Raw genomic sequence first — 17,153 nt, 5'->3', positions numbered from 1 at the left:
GAGACAGAGAGAGAGAGACAGAGAGACAGAGAGAGAAGAGAGTTAATATACTTTAGGAAGGAATGCAGGGGCTGTGCTATAGTTTTCTAGATGGGACCCTTTAGTAACTGACTAGCACCACCTTAGTTGTAAATTCTTTAAGAACCATTTTATGACTTTTCAGCCAAACAACCCTGGAACACATGACAGTAAACTCCTGTGTGAGTCACAATCTGTCATCTTGATGATGTAATTCTAGTTTTAAATAAGTCTGTAATCTGTTATAACCTATTGACTTGAAGGTCATTCTCACAGTGGAATGGAGCAAGCCTGGGCTAAAAGCTCTGATTTGGCCACCCTGGGCTAAAAGCTCTGATTTGGCCACCCTGGGCTAAAAGCTCTGATTTGACCACCCTGGGCTAAAAGAAGCGCTGATCTACCCATTTTTTTTTTTTTTTGGTTGTTGCATCTTGCCACTCCACAACAATTTCACCACAACATTTTGCTGAAAATCAAGTAGAATTCTCCTTCAGGAATCCACATATTGAGCAATCTGAGAGAAATGGGTGCCACTTTGCAGGTAATTATTGCTTTCAGATCATTTTCCTAGCACACGCTAGTTTTTACTGCTTCACTGTGGGTCTGTGGGGCGATGGGGGCACTTCACTCTTGCTGTCCACCATGCCAGCCAGGTTCGTGTGGTTTTAGAGCAATGGAGAAGGGCAGGTAGAGGGGCGAATTCCACCTCACACAGCCCTCCAAGCCAGATCCTCCACCTGCAGAAGTTCTGTACTGAACTGTCTACTGGAACTAGGAATCAGTTGGAACTTTACATTCATCGTTAGTCCATCCAAGATCAACGTTCCACTTATTAGAACAGGATAGGTAGTATTTTCTTCACAGAACAATTTCACACTCACAAACATTCTTTCCAAGATTTACATATCTGAAACAAAATGATATGTGTGTGTGTCTGTCTGTCTCTGTGTGTGTAGGTTTGTAGATGTGAGTGCAGATGCCAACAGAAACAAGAAGAGGACACCAGATCCCCTGAAGCTGTGTTCCAGGGGGCGAGCTGCCCCGTGGGATGCTGTGATTAGGGTCCTTCGTGAGAGCCTTCTGGGCTTTAACCTTCTTAACTGCTGAGCCATCTCTCTTACTCCAACTTTGCATTTTTTGACCCAAAGTATGTATTCTCCAAAGTCCCAGGACAGCTCCCCCCTTGCACTTCTCTGACATCCACTGCCCTGGGATCTATCACTCAAGAGCAGAAAAAGTTACCTCCTCTCACAACTGTCCTCACCTTAGTCACTGCTGTTCCTTTTAGAAACAGAGCTGGACTTTGAGGAGTCAAAGAAAGACTCTTTAATAAAGACATTTTAATAAAATGATGAAAATTCTTGGGGGGGTTGTGACATAAGGGTCATTTTTATTTTGTTGGTCATGTGGCAGACTTGTATTTTTTTCCTTCCAAAATTGTAGTAAATACATCATCTGAGTCTAGCACGTGTCAATCATACAGGAATCATGAATGTTCTTTCCTGCCCTACTGTGTATGTGCTATTGGTTAGGAATGGCGTTTGCCCAGATCCCTTGATAGCCAGCCAGTAAGAACAAAACAGACACAGACGCAGTAAGTATAAATATAAACTTCCATATGATTTACTGTTGTTCCTGGTACATAAGAAACAGTAATATACAAGTTATACTGCTTTAGAATGTAAAATGGATAAAAATGTGTACAAAAAAAGCACATTCCTAGAAAAAAAGGGTATTGGCAAATAGTCAAAACTGGGAAGTAAAAAGCAAAACCAAAAACAGAGCCAAAGAAACAAACTAAAACAAAACAAGAAAAACCAACATTTCTTCAATTCAGTGTGCAACATATAAAAAACAGAAATACTAACTCTACAGGAAGTATTTCCTGATAAATTATTTAAATAGCGTATCTACATAGTCTGAGATCTCTATTCCAATGGCAATGAGAAAATAATTTATAAAAATAAAAGCAATGGTGTACAAGATGATAGAACAAAACCAGAACTTTGAGAAGTTGTACTTGACATTTCAAAGCTATTTCTTTCCCCGGATCGTCCTCTGCAAAGGGTTTTTATGCTATGTACAGCACCGGCTTTTAGACACAACAGTAGTTTTAAGTTTATTGACACTTAAACTCTTTCTTCTTGATCCAAAATTCTTTACTCAGTCACACAACAAATGAGGTAATATTTGTATATAAGTTCCACCTTTGTCTCTTTTGGGAAAAATGGAAAAAAAAGGTGATTGTGTTTTCTTCTCCCTGGAAATAGGCCCAAGGGGTAGTGTGGACCTTAGAGCGCTCCTGGCTTCCTGTCCAAGGACGAGCAAATGCAAACAGGCAGCCACCTAATGCCACTCGAAAAGACAGAGAAAACAAAGGGGAAGCCAAAGGAGTCCAAATCATTCACTCTAAGCCTCAAAATGAAAAGCAGCAGCTTCCGCTGGCTTTCCCACACTGGTTTTGGAGAGATTTGCTGGTCCCTCAGCTACCTGCTTGCAAACATTTGCAATATGCAGTCTAATTCCAGGGAGAACAGGGCTAATAAATAATCTGTATTTACAATCTTACAGTCATAAAGACTCACTATGAAGATGATTCAGATAGTCCCACACTTCCTGTTTCAGTAACAATCCTTCAGACGAATCCTCCAGAATAGGGGAAAAAATAAATATATTACATTGTTAAAACATTTGTTAAACAAAAACCAAAAGAGAACTGGAAAAAAAATCCATGATAATTGAGGGACAAAAATAAAGAAAGAAAAGGAATGTTTCAGTTAGGTTGATAGAAATTTTGTGCCTTTCTAACCATAAAATAAAGGCGCACTGCCCCTCCTGCGGAGGCAGCTAGAGCTCACTGAGATGGTAGGGTTCTCTTGCTCTCTTTATACATATGCATGTTGTATACATATGCATGTTGTATACATATGCATGTTGTATGCATATGCATGTTGTACATGCAGAAGAAGCCAACAGTTTCAGGGTGACCAGCCAAGGGCAGCCCACACTTCTGACCTCTACTCTGGCCACTGCAGGTGAGAAGCGCCCAAGGGTGGAGCAAGTCCAGAGGCCAGGGATTCCCTCCCGTCCCTGCTTACTCAAGTGCCTGAGTGGAAGATCAGGCCAATCGGCTCTGGCCAGCAACATGAGGAAATGTAGCAAGTCTTTCTGACCCCTGAAAATGATTTAGTACCGGACAAGTAACAGCTCCTCCATATTTTCTTCATACAATCGTCTCTCGGGTACCTGCCCTCCCTAGTGCTTTGGCTCCTGCCTTCCCACATCTGAGGACCTGTGTCAGAGGTGGTTCGGTGGTGAGACCTAGTGAGTTATTTATTTATTTTTTCTTTGACGTGCCTGAAAATGCTTCTGTGTGTGCTGCTCAGAGATGGCCTCAGGAGTTCTGGCTCTGTGAGTACGGCAGAATGGCGTGGGCACCTTCCCAGCGGGAAGTAAATAGTCGCTTTTGCTTTCCCAAAAGCAAACTCAGGTAATTCTTCATGTTCTTGGAAGATGCATTCTCATTCGTTAAAGGCCGAGTGCTGAGTCTGGGTTTGAAAACTGCATTTTCTCGAGGCAGGTCACAGGCTCTAGAAGTCCATACTATGCAAGGAGAGAGGCAAGGAAGGCGAGGAGAAGCAGTCCTGGCAGGGGTTTCTCTAGCCCTTGGTTTCAGAAGGTGCATTGCCAGCGCTGCTTATGATTGGCAGCTGATGATTAGGAATCTGTTAAATAAACAAAGATGCACATAAATGAAAACAAATCAGCAAGCATGTGATCAACCTAGTAGTAATAACCGGACTAGCTCCTCAGGGCTTACTGTCTTTGACAGGGACAAAACATGAATCCTCATCATCTCCCCTCCCCCTATGCACACTAGTTAGTCTACTAATGTCATCCTTGTTCAGGTCATATTTAGGCGGCCATGTTGGTGAGACTTTGTTCTTGGTGTCTCTGATCTTAATATCCAATGCCTTTGAGCTTGCAGACACCTGACTCAATAAATATGTACTAAGCCCTTATTCTGTGGTAGGTCTGATGTCAGGGTTTAAGTCATCAGGGGAAGAAAATGGAGGCAAGGATGCCAAGGCTGTTAGTGAAGATGAATACTCTTGCTGCTCTTGGCCTTGAGGAGGACAGCTGGTGCTGTGATGGTCTGAAGAAAACCACAAGCCAAGTGTGAGAGATACACATGCATGGAGCTTCAAGGCATTACCAGTGAGGGTAATGTTTCTAGCTACTTGCTTACTCTCTGCCTCTGACCCAGGTAGGAAGAGTTCAAAGACTGTTGGGCAAGCTAATTGTCCTGATACAGATTCAGGATTACATAGACATTATTTTTTGTTTAGGAAAAACAAACAAACCAGAACCCTCTCCCCAAAAGAGTCTTTAAATCAGACCCTCCTGTCATTGTCAACCTTTTAAATCTGTAGCCATGTTAGCTGTACACCACAGTGTCTCTCCTACCTCGACACTCGTATTTCATGTCCGAGAAGAACACCATTTCCTGAGAGAAGACAAACAGGCCTAGTCTACCGCCTGCGTAGGTTTTGTCATAGATGGGTCCTGAGTCAGCCATGATTTTCTTTCCTTCATACATCACCACTCTGCACAGAAAAAAAAAAAACCTCACTCATGAGACTGCCACTTCTTGGTCTTATCCTTTGAGCCTATTTGGTGTTGACTACAGTGAAATTTAATTCCTGCAGTCTTACCTGATAAATCCAGTCTTTGGCCTGTGGCTGAGACGCCATCTGTACGCAGTAAAATCTTTCCAGCCTATGTGGCGAGGGTCATGCCACAGGGTGCGCACCTGAAGGAAAAGGAGCAGAAAAGGTTGAAATACAGCTCCCTCTGAAGATTCGTATTTCATTCCATGAGAAAGGAACTATATTTGTAGAGGGCCAGTATGGAGTTTCCCACAAGGCATCTCTCATAAAGCAGAGAGGGGAAGGGGAGGGTCTTGGTTTTGTTTGAAGTGGCTGAAGCTGCCTGTGTACTTACGGGGCAGCTCTTGGTCAGAGCCCACTCCCCTCTAGCACACCACTATGGTTTTGTACTATGGTTGGTGATGCTGAGAACTTGACAGCTAAGATTCCCCAGTGGAAACTTGGCCAAAGCGCTGTCTCCTGTGCTCCCCAAGGACCTGTCAATTCTCCCTTCTAGATGATGATGAGGCTCCTCACCTGGCCAGGGGTGTTTCCTGTGTGCCACAGTGCATTCCGCAGGTGCTCGCCAGGGCCTGTGGTGGAGTTCACAACCTTCACGGACAGGCCTGAGTATCCCTGAGCCCTTGTGGGATTGGTGTCCCAGTAGGACTGGGTGACTTGTTTCCACATCACAACGTAGAAGCGGCTGCTGGACTGGTAGCCAAAAACAAAGCCAGCGTAGTCGTCATCTCTCTCCGTGTTGATGAAGAAGGTACCGCTGAAGTCCACAGCATTAAACTCATCATAACCTGGAAGGCAAGGCCAAGGTCAGATTAAAGACTGTGGCTTTTACAGCAGTCTCTGTCATGTTCCTAGATATCTGGGCCCAATGGTCAGATTTTATATTTGTTCCCTTTTAGTGTATTCCCACCTAGATCTAAGGAGCACACTACCCACCTACAGCAAGTCCAGGGTCACAGTTTACAGTCTGAACGAGTTCTTTGCCCTGATGACGTACAACCCAGTTAGGGTCATTTTGGGAGGTTCCTTTGGGATCTAGAGGAATCATCTGGAATCGTCGGAAATCGGTTTCACTGATGTCAACATTTTCAGGACAGATGTCATCAATGTCTGGCACATTGTCATGGTCAAAGTCGTCTTTGCAGGCATCACCTCGGCCATCACCTAAGGTCAAAGAAGTCAAGAGTTCAGTGAAATCCTGAACTGCTACTGTGAGTGGGTCACTAATTCACCATCTTGTCAAAACTTGGTTTTGTTACTCCATCTTCTCGGATGCCCTTTTTTTATTCCCGCCATCTAGACAGCCAAGGTGTCAGTTATGCTAGCTAGTAATGGCCACAGTGACTCACCATCAGAGTCCTTCTGGTCAGGATTAGGCACCAGCCTGCAGTTGTCTTTGTCATCAGGGACACCGTCATTGTCATCGTCATGGTCACAGGCGTCTCCTTTGCCGTCTTTATCATGGTCGGCCTGGTTGGCATTAGGCACATAGGGACAGTTGTCCAGGTTGTTCTGATGGCCGTCCTCATCGATGTCCTGATTGTTGTCACAGGTATCTCCTATGCGGTCTGAATCAGAGTCCAGCTGGATGAGAGACATTGACACTGAGTGAATCGAATAAAGGCCACCTTCTTCTCCAGGCCCTGAACCGTAGCAGTGGTCTGTGTAGACCGCTGCATACCACGTATGAAGCATTAATGACTTTTCTTTTTATTTTAAAAGCATTTGGCTTTCTACATCTATCCCATAAAGATTTTATCTTTTGGCTCAGATAAAGTCAAATTCTAGAATTTTTTCCACAATAGATTTCCCCAGAGGACTAGCGTTCTGTACATGTGAGATGCTTTGGAATGGTTTATATAAAAACTATGTTTTCTTTCCAGGGTTTATGCTCTTTGCTTTTGAGATTTTGTATGCTATTTAAATCTGCTTATAAAAGTTATTCTAATCTGAGGAATCCAAACTCATTTTTGAGGTTAAATGCTATTGAAAATATCTAATGACTGGTAGACCCAAACCCAAAGCAGAAGCTCTCAGTACTGTGTGACCTGCAGCTCATATAGGCTACTCATGGTGTCCTTGAAGCCATTTTGCTTTTAGCATGATATTACTTCATAAGGGTAAGTATTAGGAGTAACTTGAATTCTCATTTATCTAATCCTTAGAAAAACAAACTATTCAAATTTCTGAATGCTGAACCTTTTAGAACCATAGTTTAGGAAAAAGAAAAATTGATTTACTTTATTCCTAGAAAACTATGATGCATAATGACACAGAAGGAGGCTCTCTGGTACTAGAAACCTGTGTATTAATAGCTGTTTGCAGCTGTCTGGAGGAGAATGAAACTGGGTCCATTGGGGTAATGAAGAAACCAGACTTCACTCCAGCTCTGAGAAGTATTTTAGCTTCCTAATGTTTACTAGACTCTGTTCCTAGCCATCGCCTAGGTGTTTGTTTTGCTTCTGAATACTGCTCTCCTCTCAGGTTTACATGCATCGGATATGACCATAGAACTGTCAGCCTCAGCTCTCTGGTTTGTGTAATTTGTCTTAATGGTGGTTGCAATCAAGGCTGAGCTTGTAAGATTTCCACAATAATCTGAGCATGTTGTCCAGAGGCTTATATCAGGCAGATTCTGTACAGACATACACTGCAAATGGCTCTGGGGAACCCCGGTAGCGGGAGGTTTGGAGTCTATCGAATTCACTATTTTAAAGGCTTATAAAGGGAGACACAATTCCTCACAAGGGATACTGAAAGGTCTTCACCTACCTGGTCTGGATTGTGTTCCAGGGGGCAGTTGTCACACTGATCTCCAACCCCGTCCATGTCCGTGTCCCTCTGGTCCACGTTGTAAACATACTGGCAGTTGTCTCGTTCATTGAGGATTCCTGTGGAAGGGGTGTACATGAGTCCTGCAGCCCCATATATTTTAACTAAGTCACACATTAACAGCCACCCAGTAAGCTGTCTGTGTGTCTGTCCCTTCAGGCTGCTAGGCCAGAAGCCTTACCATCTCCATCGATGTCCACAGCACAGGCATCTCCCTCTCCATTGTTGTCTGTATCTGCTTGGTCAGGGTTGTGGTTGTAGGGGCAATTGTCACAGCGGTCCCCCACGTCATCTCTGTCATAGTCATACTGGGCTGGGTTGTAATGGAATGGACAGTTGTCCTGCAAAGAGGAAAAATGGACACTCTATGGTGCTGCCTAAGAAATCAGCTGATACCTTCAACCCCATACACAGTATTAAAAACCCTCAAAGATCTACTGCAGTTATCTAGTACTCGGTCCATATACTAACTGAGTATTCAGCATAAGTGAAATTCCCAGACAGGAAGACACTATGGATAAAGACTGGATTCTTTTTGGTTACAGTTAAGAGAAATACATTATGTAATCATGTCAACTCCCCTTTCATCATAAAAATACACTCATTTAGACATTCTATCTGAATTTAATCTGTGGAACAGAATACAGTGTGTCCAAACTGGGGTAGTCTGTGATGAAAAATGAAACTCACTTTAATAATTCTAGCAACATCTGTGTCCTCAAAACACTGAGACATAGCAACAAGTTTCTAATTATCCTCTATGTGAGTTTGGCCTATGATTTTTCTATCACTCTGTGATCCCTTGAATCCTAGTGTTTCACGTTATTACAGCATGAGGATAAAGGAGGAATGGAGAGCGGTCTATCCCTACCCTGTCATCTGGGATCTTGTCATTGTCATCGTCATCATCACAGGCATCGCCAATTCCATCCTTGTCATAGTCTTCCTGGCCTGAATTGGGAAGGTTGGGGCAGTTGTCCTAAGAAGAAGGAGACACAGTTAGCATTCGTTTGTTTGGCATAGACTGGGATAGCCTACTAGGATGTTCAGGTGCAGCCATGTCTTTAATGGGAAGGTGAAACCGCGGAAGCTGTTATGTGCAGTTTGTACAAATGCTCTAGTCTTTATATATGCCATGAACACAGATCATGCTCTGCAATGTATCAGTAATGCAGTCTTTCTGGGATACAAATGCCTAAAGAGCCTGATCTCAGCACAGAGAGACTCCATGTTAATGAGACTCGATGTCCTTTTGCCTTTGGGAGGCTCAACCCTCGTTTCATTGTCAGTTTCCCAACATTCAGAATTCCTTGGCCCATTCCTGGGAGGGAAGCCCACAGGGGAAGCTGGCTGTACCTTTTTGCAGTGGTAGGTTGCATTGGCCACACACACCAGGTTTTCATTAGGCCAGCCATCCAGGTCTGTGTCCTCTCCGCAGATGATGCCATTGCCGGCGTAGCCGGGTTTGCACTCACAGCGGTACATGGGGTCGCTGTAGTGACCCAGATAGTTGCACTTGGCATTCTTGTTGCAGTCATGAGTCCCGTCCGTGCAGGGGTTTCGAGGTTTGCACACCTGAGGGTACAGTATCCCAATGCTATCACAGAATGTCTAAAAGTCCCAAGCCACTAAAGGGTCCAGATCCCTCCCATCCTGAAACAAATAGCAGCCCCATTTGGGAGAACGATGGGAACCTCCTGTCCCTCTCCATTCTCTTCGAGGATATCTAGGCTATTGGCAAATGCTGATTTACACTGGATTTGCGGGGGCTGCTCATCATGTATGTGCAAGCCCATCTGGCTACAGCTCCTTTCAGTACAGAATATTCATACATCTGGGACTGTACATCCAGTGCCCCCTCTGTCTGTTCTGTTTGACCAAAGACAGCCCTCTCTCTTCTGGCCTACTTGTCTACTATACCTGCTTGTTGGCCATGGCATGTTCCACGCCTCGGCCGAAGGGCTGTGAGCCAGTGAATCGTGGTGGGCAGGGCAGGCAGTTGTAGCCAGGATCTGTGTTCTTGCACCGATGTTCTCCATTGTGATTGAAGCAAGCATCAGGCACCGCTTTGCACTATGGAGGAAATGAGAGCTTGCTGACACTTGGGCAAATGCTGTTTTAAGGAAGGACCCTGGGCCGGGTTATCTACTTTCTTCATCCTGATAACTTAGAGCCATTGGTTGCTTACCTCATCGACGTCTTTGCACTGGATACCATTTCCACTGTAGCCAGGAGGACATGCACCACATTTCCAGCTACCGTCGGGATAGCTAGTACACTTGGCACCAGCAAAGCAGGGATTGGACAGGCATCCATCTGAGGTGAGGTAAGAGACAGGTGGGTAAGTGCTTAGGTCTCAGTTGCTGTCACTGTCATGTTACTTAAAACAGAATAAGACATTGCAGGGTCTCTGTTACTGGTAATGGCTGCCTTGCATCTTACAGTAATCAGGCCACCAGGACCAATCAAATATGGCACCCTCCCCTCGCCACACCCAGGGAATACTGACTGTGACATTCATAAATGAGACAACTCCCAGGGTGGTGGTGCCCCTGGCTTCTTGTCTTACCAATCGGACAGTCCTGCTTGTTGCAAACTTGATTTTCTGTCACATCGCCAACACAGTCTTTGCCTCCAAACTGGGGTGTGGGGTTGTTACAGAGTCGGCTGCGTCTTTGTACTCCTCCTCCACAGGTGACAGAGCAGATGTCCCATGGTGACCAGGGACCCCAGCCTCCATTGACTGTAAGGAAATGAGTCACATGTAAAAATTCACATTTCAGGTGCCTTATCTGTCCCAGAAGCCTGTCCTGAGCCTGTTACAAATGCCTTCTAACCTGGCCCAGAAGAATCTTTGGGAACTAAGGAGGCTGAAATGGATTCTGTTTTTCATTAAAAGAAGCTGCTGAGGCCAGAGGACTTTGTTTCTGTTTGTTTCTCCAGTGAGTGCACTCCATGGTCCCCTGAACCACAGAGAGCAAGCGAGCGGGCGCCCAGCTGGGTGAGCTGCCCCCCTCCCGGGCAGGCCCACACTTACTCGGGCAGGCGTCTTTCTTGCAGGCTTTGGTCTCCCGGGCTTCGCCTTCACAGGGTCTCCCATTCATCTGGGGGCTGGGGGAGTTGCAGAGCCGGATCCTTGTGATCACACCGTCACCACAGGTCACAGAACAGGACGACCATGGGGACCAGTGACTCCAGCCACCATCCTGTTTAACTGAGGAAGGGCAAAGCTGATGGTCACAGATGGTGCTGCCTTGGAGGAGGCCCCAAAGCGAGTCTCAACGTGCAATCACTCCAGCAGCTGACCGACAGCAACTTAAACTAGTGTATCGTAGAAACTGGCTACTGCCACATGTCAGTGGAGAAACTATCATAGGAAAGATGGTATTTGTCTGTGTGCGTGAGTTGCTGTCAACAACCTAATATTTATAGGTTGCTGGTCAGGAGTTCAGCTCCATTCTAATTGTTTCCTGTGAATTATCTGTAGAAGAATGCCTAACATAACTTTATCAAGCATGGTTATTATCCCTACGTTGCTGACAAGGAAGAGCCTCAGGGGAGGAAGATCATGCTCAAGCATGCACAGGTCAGAGGTGTCAGTGAGAGCCCAAGCTCAGAACGCGTGTCCTCTGGCTCCCTGCTACAGACTGCTCTTGGTGGGAAGGCGTCGGGTGAGATCGCCACGCCTTGGCGGCCGGCCATGATGCTTACATCTTTTGTCGCACTCCTGAATGTGGCAGGTCCTCGTCTGTACCGAAGAACCCTCACATCTGTTGTTGAGGCTGTCACAGGAGCGACCACGTTGCTGGATCCCATTGCCACAGGTGGCGGAGCAGGAAGTCCACTCAGACCAGGGAGACCAGCCATCGTCAGCAGAGTCACTGGCTGTGGGGAGGAGCGAGGTCGTTTAGCATCTCATGACTTAACATGAACTGCAGTTGATTTATTGATAAGCTTAGTGCCCTTAGTTACCAGAGGTTGTAAAGCAATCAGTTTTGTATAAATCCTTCTTTTTTCATACTCCTAGCTTAATGGAAGCATGATTAATTAGTAGAGATCGTGTACATTTATGCACACACCAGATGCTTGACTATACAAGTGTGTTGGGAAGTGATGATAATGGAGCCAATTCACATGTCCCTCATTTCACAGGCACAAGCAAATCTTAAGCATGCAGTAATGCATTAACTCCCTCCAGGCATGCCAGTCTTGGGCCAGCAGTCCAGGAGTTCGTCCCAGGCCGTCAAGTGTAAAGGTCTGGGTGACGGCATGCTCTGCCTGGTCCTTACAGCTGAGCCTGCTCACAGTGTAGGCCCTCCTGTTCACCTGTCACGGATTCTCCCACGTGCATCTCCAGCACATTCCCTTTTACTGACTTAGGATGTCTTAGATGTTTCCAGGCTGCTGTCCAAGACCGCCAGTGTGTCAGGCAGCTGGTCTGCATCATTTCTGACTATCTATGTTGGGAGACAGTTTGCCCGGGGCTCTGCTTCAGCCACGAGGTGGATCTGTTTGTTTTCCTCATGCTGGCCTCTGGTGTTTTTGTACACACTTTCTTGAGAGGAGAGGGTGTTTGTTTGCTATCTGCTCAGACACCATGACAACAATCACTCCTGTCTATCAGGGGACAGGGAAGTTGGTTTTGTTTTTGCCATCAATGAACAGCTTCCTAACAAGCCCCTAGCTCAAGCTCAGAGCTCTGCTAGCTCTCAGCAGGCTTTGTTCCCTGTAACTGACCCTCAGATGGAGCCTGGACAAAAATGGATACACAGAAAGACATTATTGTGCCAGTGTCTCATGTGTACAACTTTGTGTGTGTGTGAATGAAGGGCAATTCAACATCTCTGATTTCTTTGGGAGCGTGATGAGTCACTTTTATGACTGTGCCTTCTGCATTAAAATATCTCCTTAGCAAAGTGATTATACTGGCAACAAGCCCTGGAGGCAGAGTGCTCCACGGCAGTATAGTGGCTGACTTCTTTTACCACCCTGGAAATTCAACAGATGCTAAGCTCTTAGGCCTAACGTTGCAGATGAAGCAGGTGGCTTTTCAAGCTTCAGCCCAATGCCAACACCAGTTTCTGACCGTTCTTCAGTAGATCATTTTTTTCTCTAACAAGAAGATCAATTTCTAAAAGCAACCAGCTTACGTCTACTGCTGTATTCATCTCCTTTCCTCATAGCATAAAACCAGAATCCATAAACTCTGCCAAGATCATCCATTGCCTATGCCATAATCCAGATGGGTGGTCAAGATTTAGCACCTATGGAGGTTTAGGCTCTGGACAATAGACTAGCTGATGGCTACTCAAGTCTGTGTGCAAAAATCTGACAGGAACATCTGATGAAGCAGCGAGAGGCTGGGCTCTGGTGTTGTGCCCAGCTGTCAGGATACCCCCAAGTTGATCTACCTACTAATGGATGGCTACATCATTTTAGGAACTCACGCCAGCACCGTGGGCAGCATTCACCATCAGGAACCGTGGCGTTGGAGCAGGGCATGATGGGGCAGGACACCTTTTTGCAGATGGTAACTGAGTTCTGCAAGGCAAGAAAAGGAGAGGGAAATATGTTACCAAGCATATTGCAAAAAGGAGCTTTCTGTGACATTTCCATTCTAAGCCAGGACACACAGGCAGGGTGGGCTTTATAGGAAGGATCTGTAGTGGATCTGTAGTCTTTAGAGTCTTATGGTTCCAGGCCTAATTCTCGCTCCATTCTTTGGAGAAGTTCTTTTTAACTGCTACTCAGTCAGGGGTGGACTTTACAGAACAACACATTTGTATAAGGAAAAGCAACAGACTTTGAAGGTCCTATCAGTAAGGATCTCAAATGTAGATAAGGCTTTATCACATATTGGAGGAAAATGGGAACTTAATTGAAGTCGTGTTTCAAATTCAGCAATCAGGGATTTGCATTTAAACTTTTCCCAGTGAGCTAGAGATCTGAACAGTGTTAGAAGAATCTGCCTGCGGGGGCTGAACACAAATCAGGGCTGGCCAAAAAAAAAAAAAAAAAAAAAAAAGCCGAATGCTCTAAGCAGGTTTTATGTATCTGACATTCAATACTGGGTCTTTGAACTAAAGCAGGTAAGTTATTCCAATGTTTAGATAGATTTGTTCTCGTAAGCCTGGGGGTGTAATTAAGACTTTGATAAACCTTCTGAGATTTAAAGAGGAATTTGTAGATGTCCTTACATATTAAAGAAAAAAATAATCACTTTTGGTAGCAGACCAGAGCACATTTAAAATGTGTGTAGTCATTTAAGTATCTCCTGAGATGTATGTATGCTGCCAAGCCTTATTGTGGTCTGTGCTTGTCTCTTACCTGGCAGTGACACTCTGTGCAGCTATCTACAGTCCATTCCTCATTGTTCCTGTACTGGACTCCATTGTGAAAGCAGAGAGGAGGCCGCCTCAGCTCACTGGCCAGCTCTCTGTTCTCTTCCGTCTGAAAGGAGAGAACACTCATGAGGGTCCAGACTCCCACGGGACCACCTACGGTGATCTCCAGGGGCTGGCCAATGGGAGGAGGGGCCACTGACCACTTTTCGGATGCTGTCCTGTAGCGTGGTCACGATGGTGCGCAGGCCCCTCAGTTCCAGGACCATGCTGGATAGTTCGTCACAGGAGAGGCCGCAGATAGCTTGGAGGTCCTTTGTTTTGTGGCCGATGTAGTTGGTGCGGATAGCAGGGCTAGAACCGTTCACCACGTTGTTGTCAAGGGTGAGAAGGACGTTGGTCGCTGCTAAGAAATGAGATGTAACATTTGATAACTGATTCAAGGCTTCAGCAGCTGAGCTCACCAGCCCCACCCTTCAGGTTCTTGGTTGGAAAAGACATTTTATTTGGGATGACAGAGTGGGCACAAGTCAACTCTGTTCCTCCGAGATGTTGTGTATACATCCCTACTGTTTACATTTCTCAGGGTGCTTTTGGTGGAATTCCCCAGAATTCTCCAAATCTTAAAAAACACAGGGGTACTCACAGCTGGAGCAGCCTTTGTTCCTGAGAATGTCTTCTGGGGTGGTTCCAAAGACAAACCTGACATTCTGCAGCACCCCCTGTGAGCAGAGGACAGACACTGTTGAATGCTGGGAGTGGGGGTGGGGCAGCCTGTCTCAGTTTGCTTGTGGTGAATGCTCAGAAAGTTTAAAAGAACTTAAGATCATCCTGCCAAAATATTACATAGACACACATTGCCAAACAACTTCAACATCTTAATTGTGTCTTCTGCCAACTCGAGCCTTTTACAAAGAATCCAGTTTTCAGGCTGCTTGGGATACACAGGAAATGGAATCTGATCCCAAGTCTGGAGGACATGATACTCTCCAGTGACAAAGAGTTAATGTGGGCGTTCAAAGCCACACTTGTAAGGAAAAAAATCTGAAAGTTAAGGCAAGGAAGAAGTCCCAGAAGCACATGACCAGAGTGCTATTCATGCCTTGCCTTGGACCAGGACTGAAAGCATCCAGAACATGCTACCCAGGGACTCAAATATTGACAAAGTATTCTTTTCGTGGCTGTTACAATTGGTAGGTCTATTTGATACAAGTTACTTTCCTAAGAGCACAGGGAGTGACCTGGACTGAAACAGGCTGAGTGTAAAAGGAAAACCACTTCTATCTCCCAGGGTAGCTTTGAAAGTGTGGTTCTCAGGTCCTGGCATCATTATTACAACTTTTGTTATTAGAAATGAAATTTCTTAGGCCCCTCATCCGACCCACCAAATCTGAAACCTTAGAGTTTGGAGCATTCCTATATGATGTACCCAGCCCTCTGGCGGGGGGCTAGGGGGTGGGGGGCGGTGGGGGGCTAGGGGGGGGGCGGTGGGGGGGTTGGGAGTGGTGGGGGTGGGAGGTTGGGGGTGGTGGGGTGGTGGGGTGGTGGGGGTGTCTCTGCTCCTTTATACATTTGAGAATCTTTTAGTCTACAGATTTTAACTCCGCATAGTCCTTGTGACAGGTAAGAAGATTTACCTGAAAATTGTCATTGACATCCCCCTTAGCCACGCGGAGCCTGGCCACACTGGCCAAATCCCTGGTGAAGATGCTCTGGATGGGGACGTCCAGCTCTGCGCTCTCCATCTTCTCGCAGTCAATGTAGAGTTGGGCCCGGTCTTCCTGAACGAACAGCGTGATGCTCTTCCACTGGCCAGTGGCCAGGAGAGCTTCCTCCACCGACACCACTTGTTGTTTCCCCGGCAGGCTCAGACTCAGGTCCAGGGTGCCTGCTCTGCCGTTGGAGACCACACTGAAGATCTGGCCGGTGTTGTCTTTGCGTTCCACGGCCAGGAGTGTGCCCCGAGTCTTCTTCATCTGCCTCAAGGAAGCCAGGAAGATGAAGCCTTTGTCGGCCCACACGGCGTCCAGTAGGTCTTGGAATTTGTCATCTGGCACAGGGGGGATCAGGTTGGCGTTCTCGATCCGGAAGGCGGGGCTGGAGAGATCTTGGCCCTTTACCATGCGGCGACCGGGGCCCTTGCGGGCACCTCCGATGAGTTCAAAGATGTCAAACACACCGTTGTCTCCTCCAGACTCTGTAAAGCGAGAAGACAGTCGGCTTTCTAGGCTGGGTGTAAGAGTGAACAGTCCTGGCTGTGGGGGGCCAAGGTGAGAACTCTTGGCAATTAAGGAACCTTGCTGAATGAACGCCCGAGGGAAGCTGTTCCTGGGCTAAGGACCCGAAGGAAACAAACAGTCTAGGGAGAACGCAGCCTAGAGAGAACACAGGAGGGCTACACCTGAGCTAGGAGAGAGGGAGAGAGAAAGAGAGAGAGAGAGAGAGAGAGAGAGAGAGAGAGAGAGAGAGAGAGAGAGACAGAGACAGAGACAGACAGAGACAGAGACACACACACACACAGAATATATCAGACTCACCTGGAATGCGGTTGCTTCCACACATATGCAGCAGGAAGAGGAGGACACCTAGTCCCGGGAGGAGCTGCATGGTGGAGCCTTTGTGCCCAACACGGAGCCTGCAGCGAGAAGCACAGGAGGCCAGAGTCAGAGGCCAGGAAGCAAGGTGTGTGTGTGTGTGTGTGTGTGTGTGTGTGTGTGTGCTGAAAAGAAGGATTTATTTTCCAGAGGACATCCAGTATAAAAAGATCACCAGAGGCAGGGGGATTGCTGGTGCTCCAGGATAAAGGGGGTAAAGGGACTTTTTTTGGTTGTTGTTCTTTTAGACAAGATTACAGAATGTATTTGGGGAGAAGGATGACAAAAGTCAGGGGTAATCTTGGGGAGTCTTGGAGGTATAGTTTGTGAATCCTTAGGCTGGAGAGAACCAGCTTAAGAAAGTTTTTTTCCAGCAGGCAGAATAGGGGATGGGGAGTCGCTCCGATTGTCTGCAGCCTGGGGTTTTGAGGTGGCCGGCCAGGTGCTCCGCAGAGGCAGGAGAAGGCTTACCTGTGTGCGCCGGCTTTCAGTAGCTGGGAGTGGTGCAAAGGTGAAGGGAAGGACAAGGACGCTGAGTCCGGTGAAGACAGTTGGGACTGCGGGTGCGCCCGGAGAGACCGTGGCAGGACTGGATAGCTGCTTCGCGATTGCCTGCAGAAGTCCGATGAGGCTGGCTGACTCCAGGCAGTGGCTGGCTCGACCGAGGAGCCCTGGACCTTTTAAAGAGGTTCTCGCAT

At 46.5% G+C, this 17,153-nt stretch overlaps 1 protein-coding gene across 2 annotated transcripts; it reads right to left on the bottom strand.

The window, feature by feature from the left end:
- Positions 1–1,617: 1,617 nt before the first annotated feature.
- On the bottom strand, positions 1,618–17,122 carry Thbs1 (thrombospondin 1). 2 transcript variants are annotated; one of them, XM_052183214.1, is made up of 22 exons: positions 16,927–17,122; positions 16,399–16,496; positions 15,499–16,058; positions 14,508–14,583; positions 14,065–14,267; positions 13,848–13,970; positions 12,968–13,061; positions 11,232–11,405; positions 10,558–10,734; positions 10,090–10,263; positions 9,709–9,836; positions 9,441–9,593; positions 8,877–9,095; positions 8,392–8,499; positions 7,702–7,861; positions 7,461–7,579; positions 6,038–6,272; positions 5,625–5,852; positions 5,205–5,476; positions 4,734–4,831; positions 4,486–4,625; positions 1,618–3,743 (listed from the first exon to the last, which is right to left on the bottom strand). In XM_052183214.1, the coding sequence occupies exons 2-22, from the start codon at positions 16,466–16,468 to the stop codon at positions 3,736–3,738; spliced, it is 3,519 nt and encodes a 1,172-aa protein (XP_052039174.1). In that variant the 5' UTR covers positions 16,469–16,496; positions 16,927–17,122; the 3' UTR covers positions 1,618–3,735. The 2 variants fall into 2 exon arrangements, with proteins under 2 accessions (XP_052039174.1, XP_052039175.1); XM_052183215.1 differs by having other exon boundaries at positions 14,065–14,264.
- Positions 17,123–17,153: the final 31 nt, after the last annotated feature.

This window comes from Apodemus sylvaticus, chromosome 5 (genome assembly GCF_947179515.1).
Source record: "Apodemus sylvaticus chromosome 5, mApoSyl1.1, whole genome shotgun sequence".
Classification (NCBI taxonomy): domain Eukaryota; kingdom Metazoa; phylum Chordata; class Mammalia; order Rodentia; family Muridae; genus Apodemus; species Apodemus sylvaticus.
Note: the sequence above shows the minus strand (reverse complement) of the source record. Positions and strands in the feature narration are given on the sequence as shown.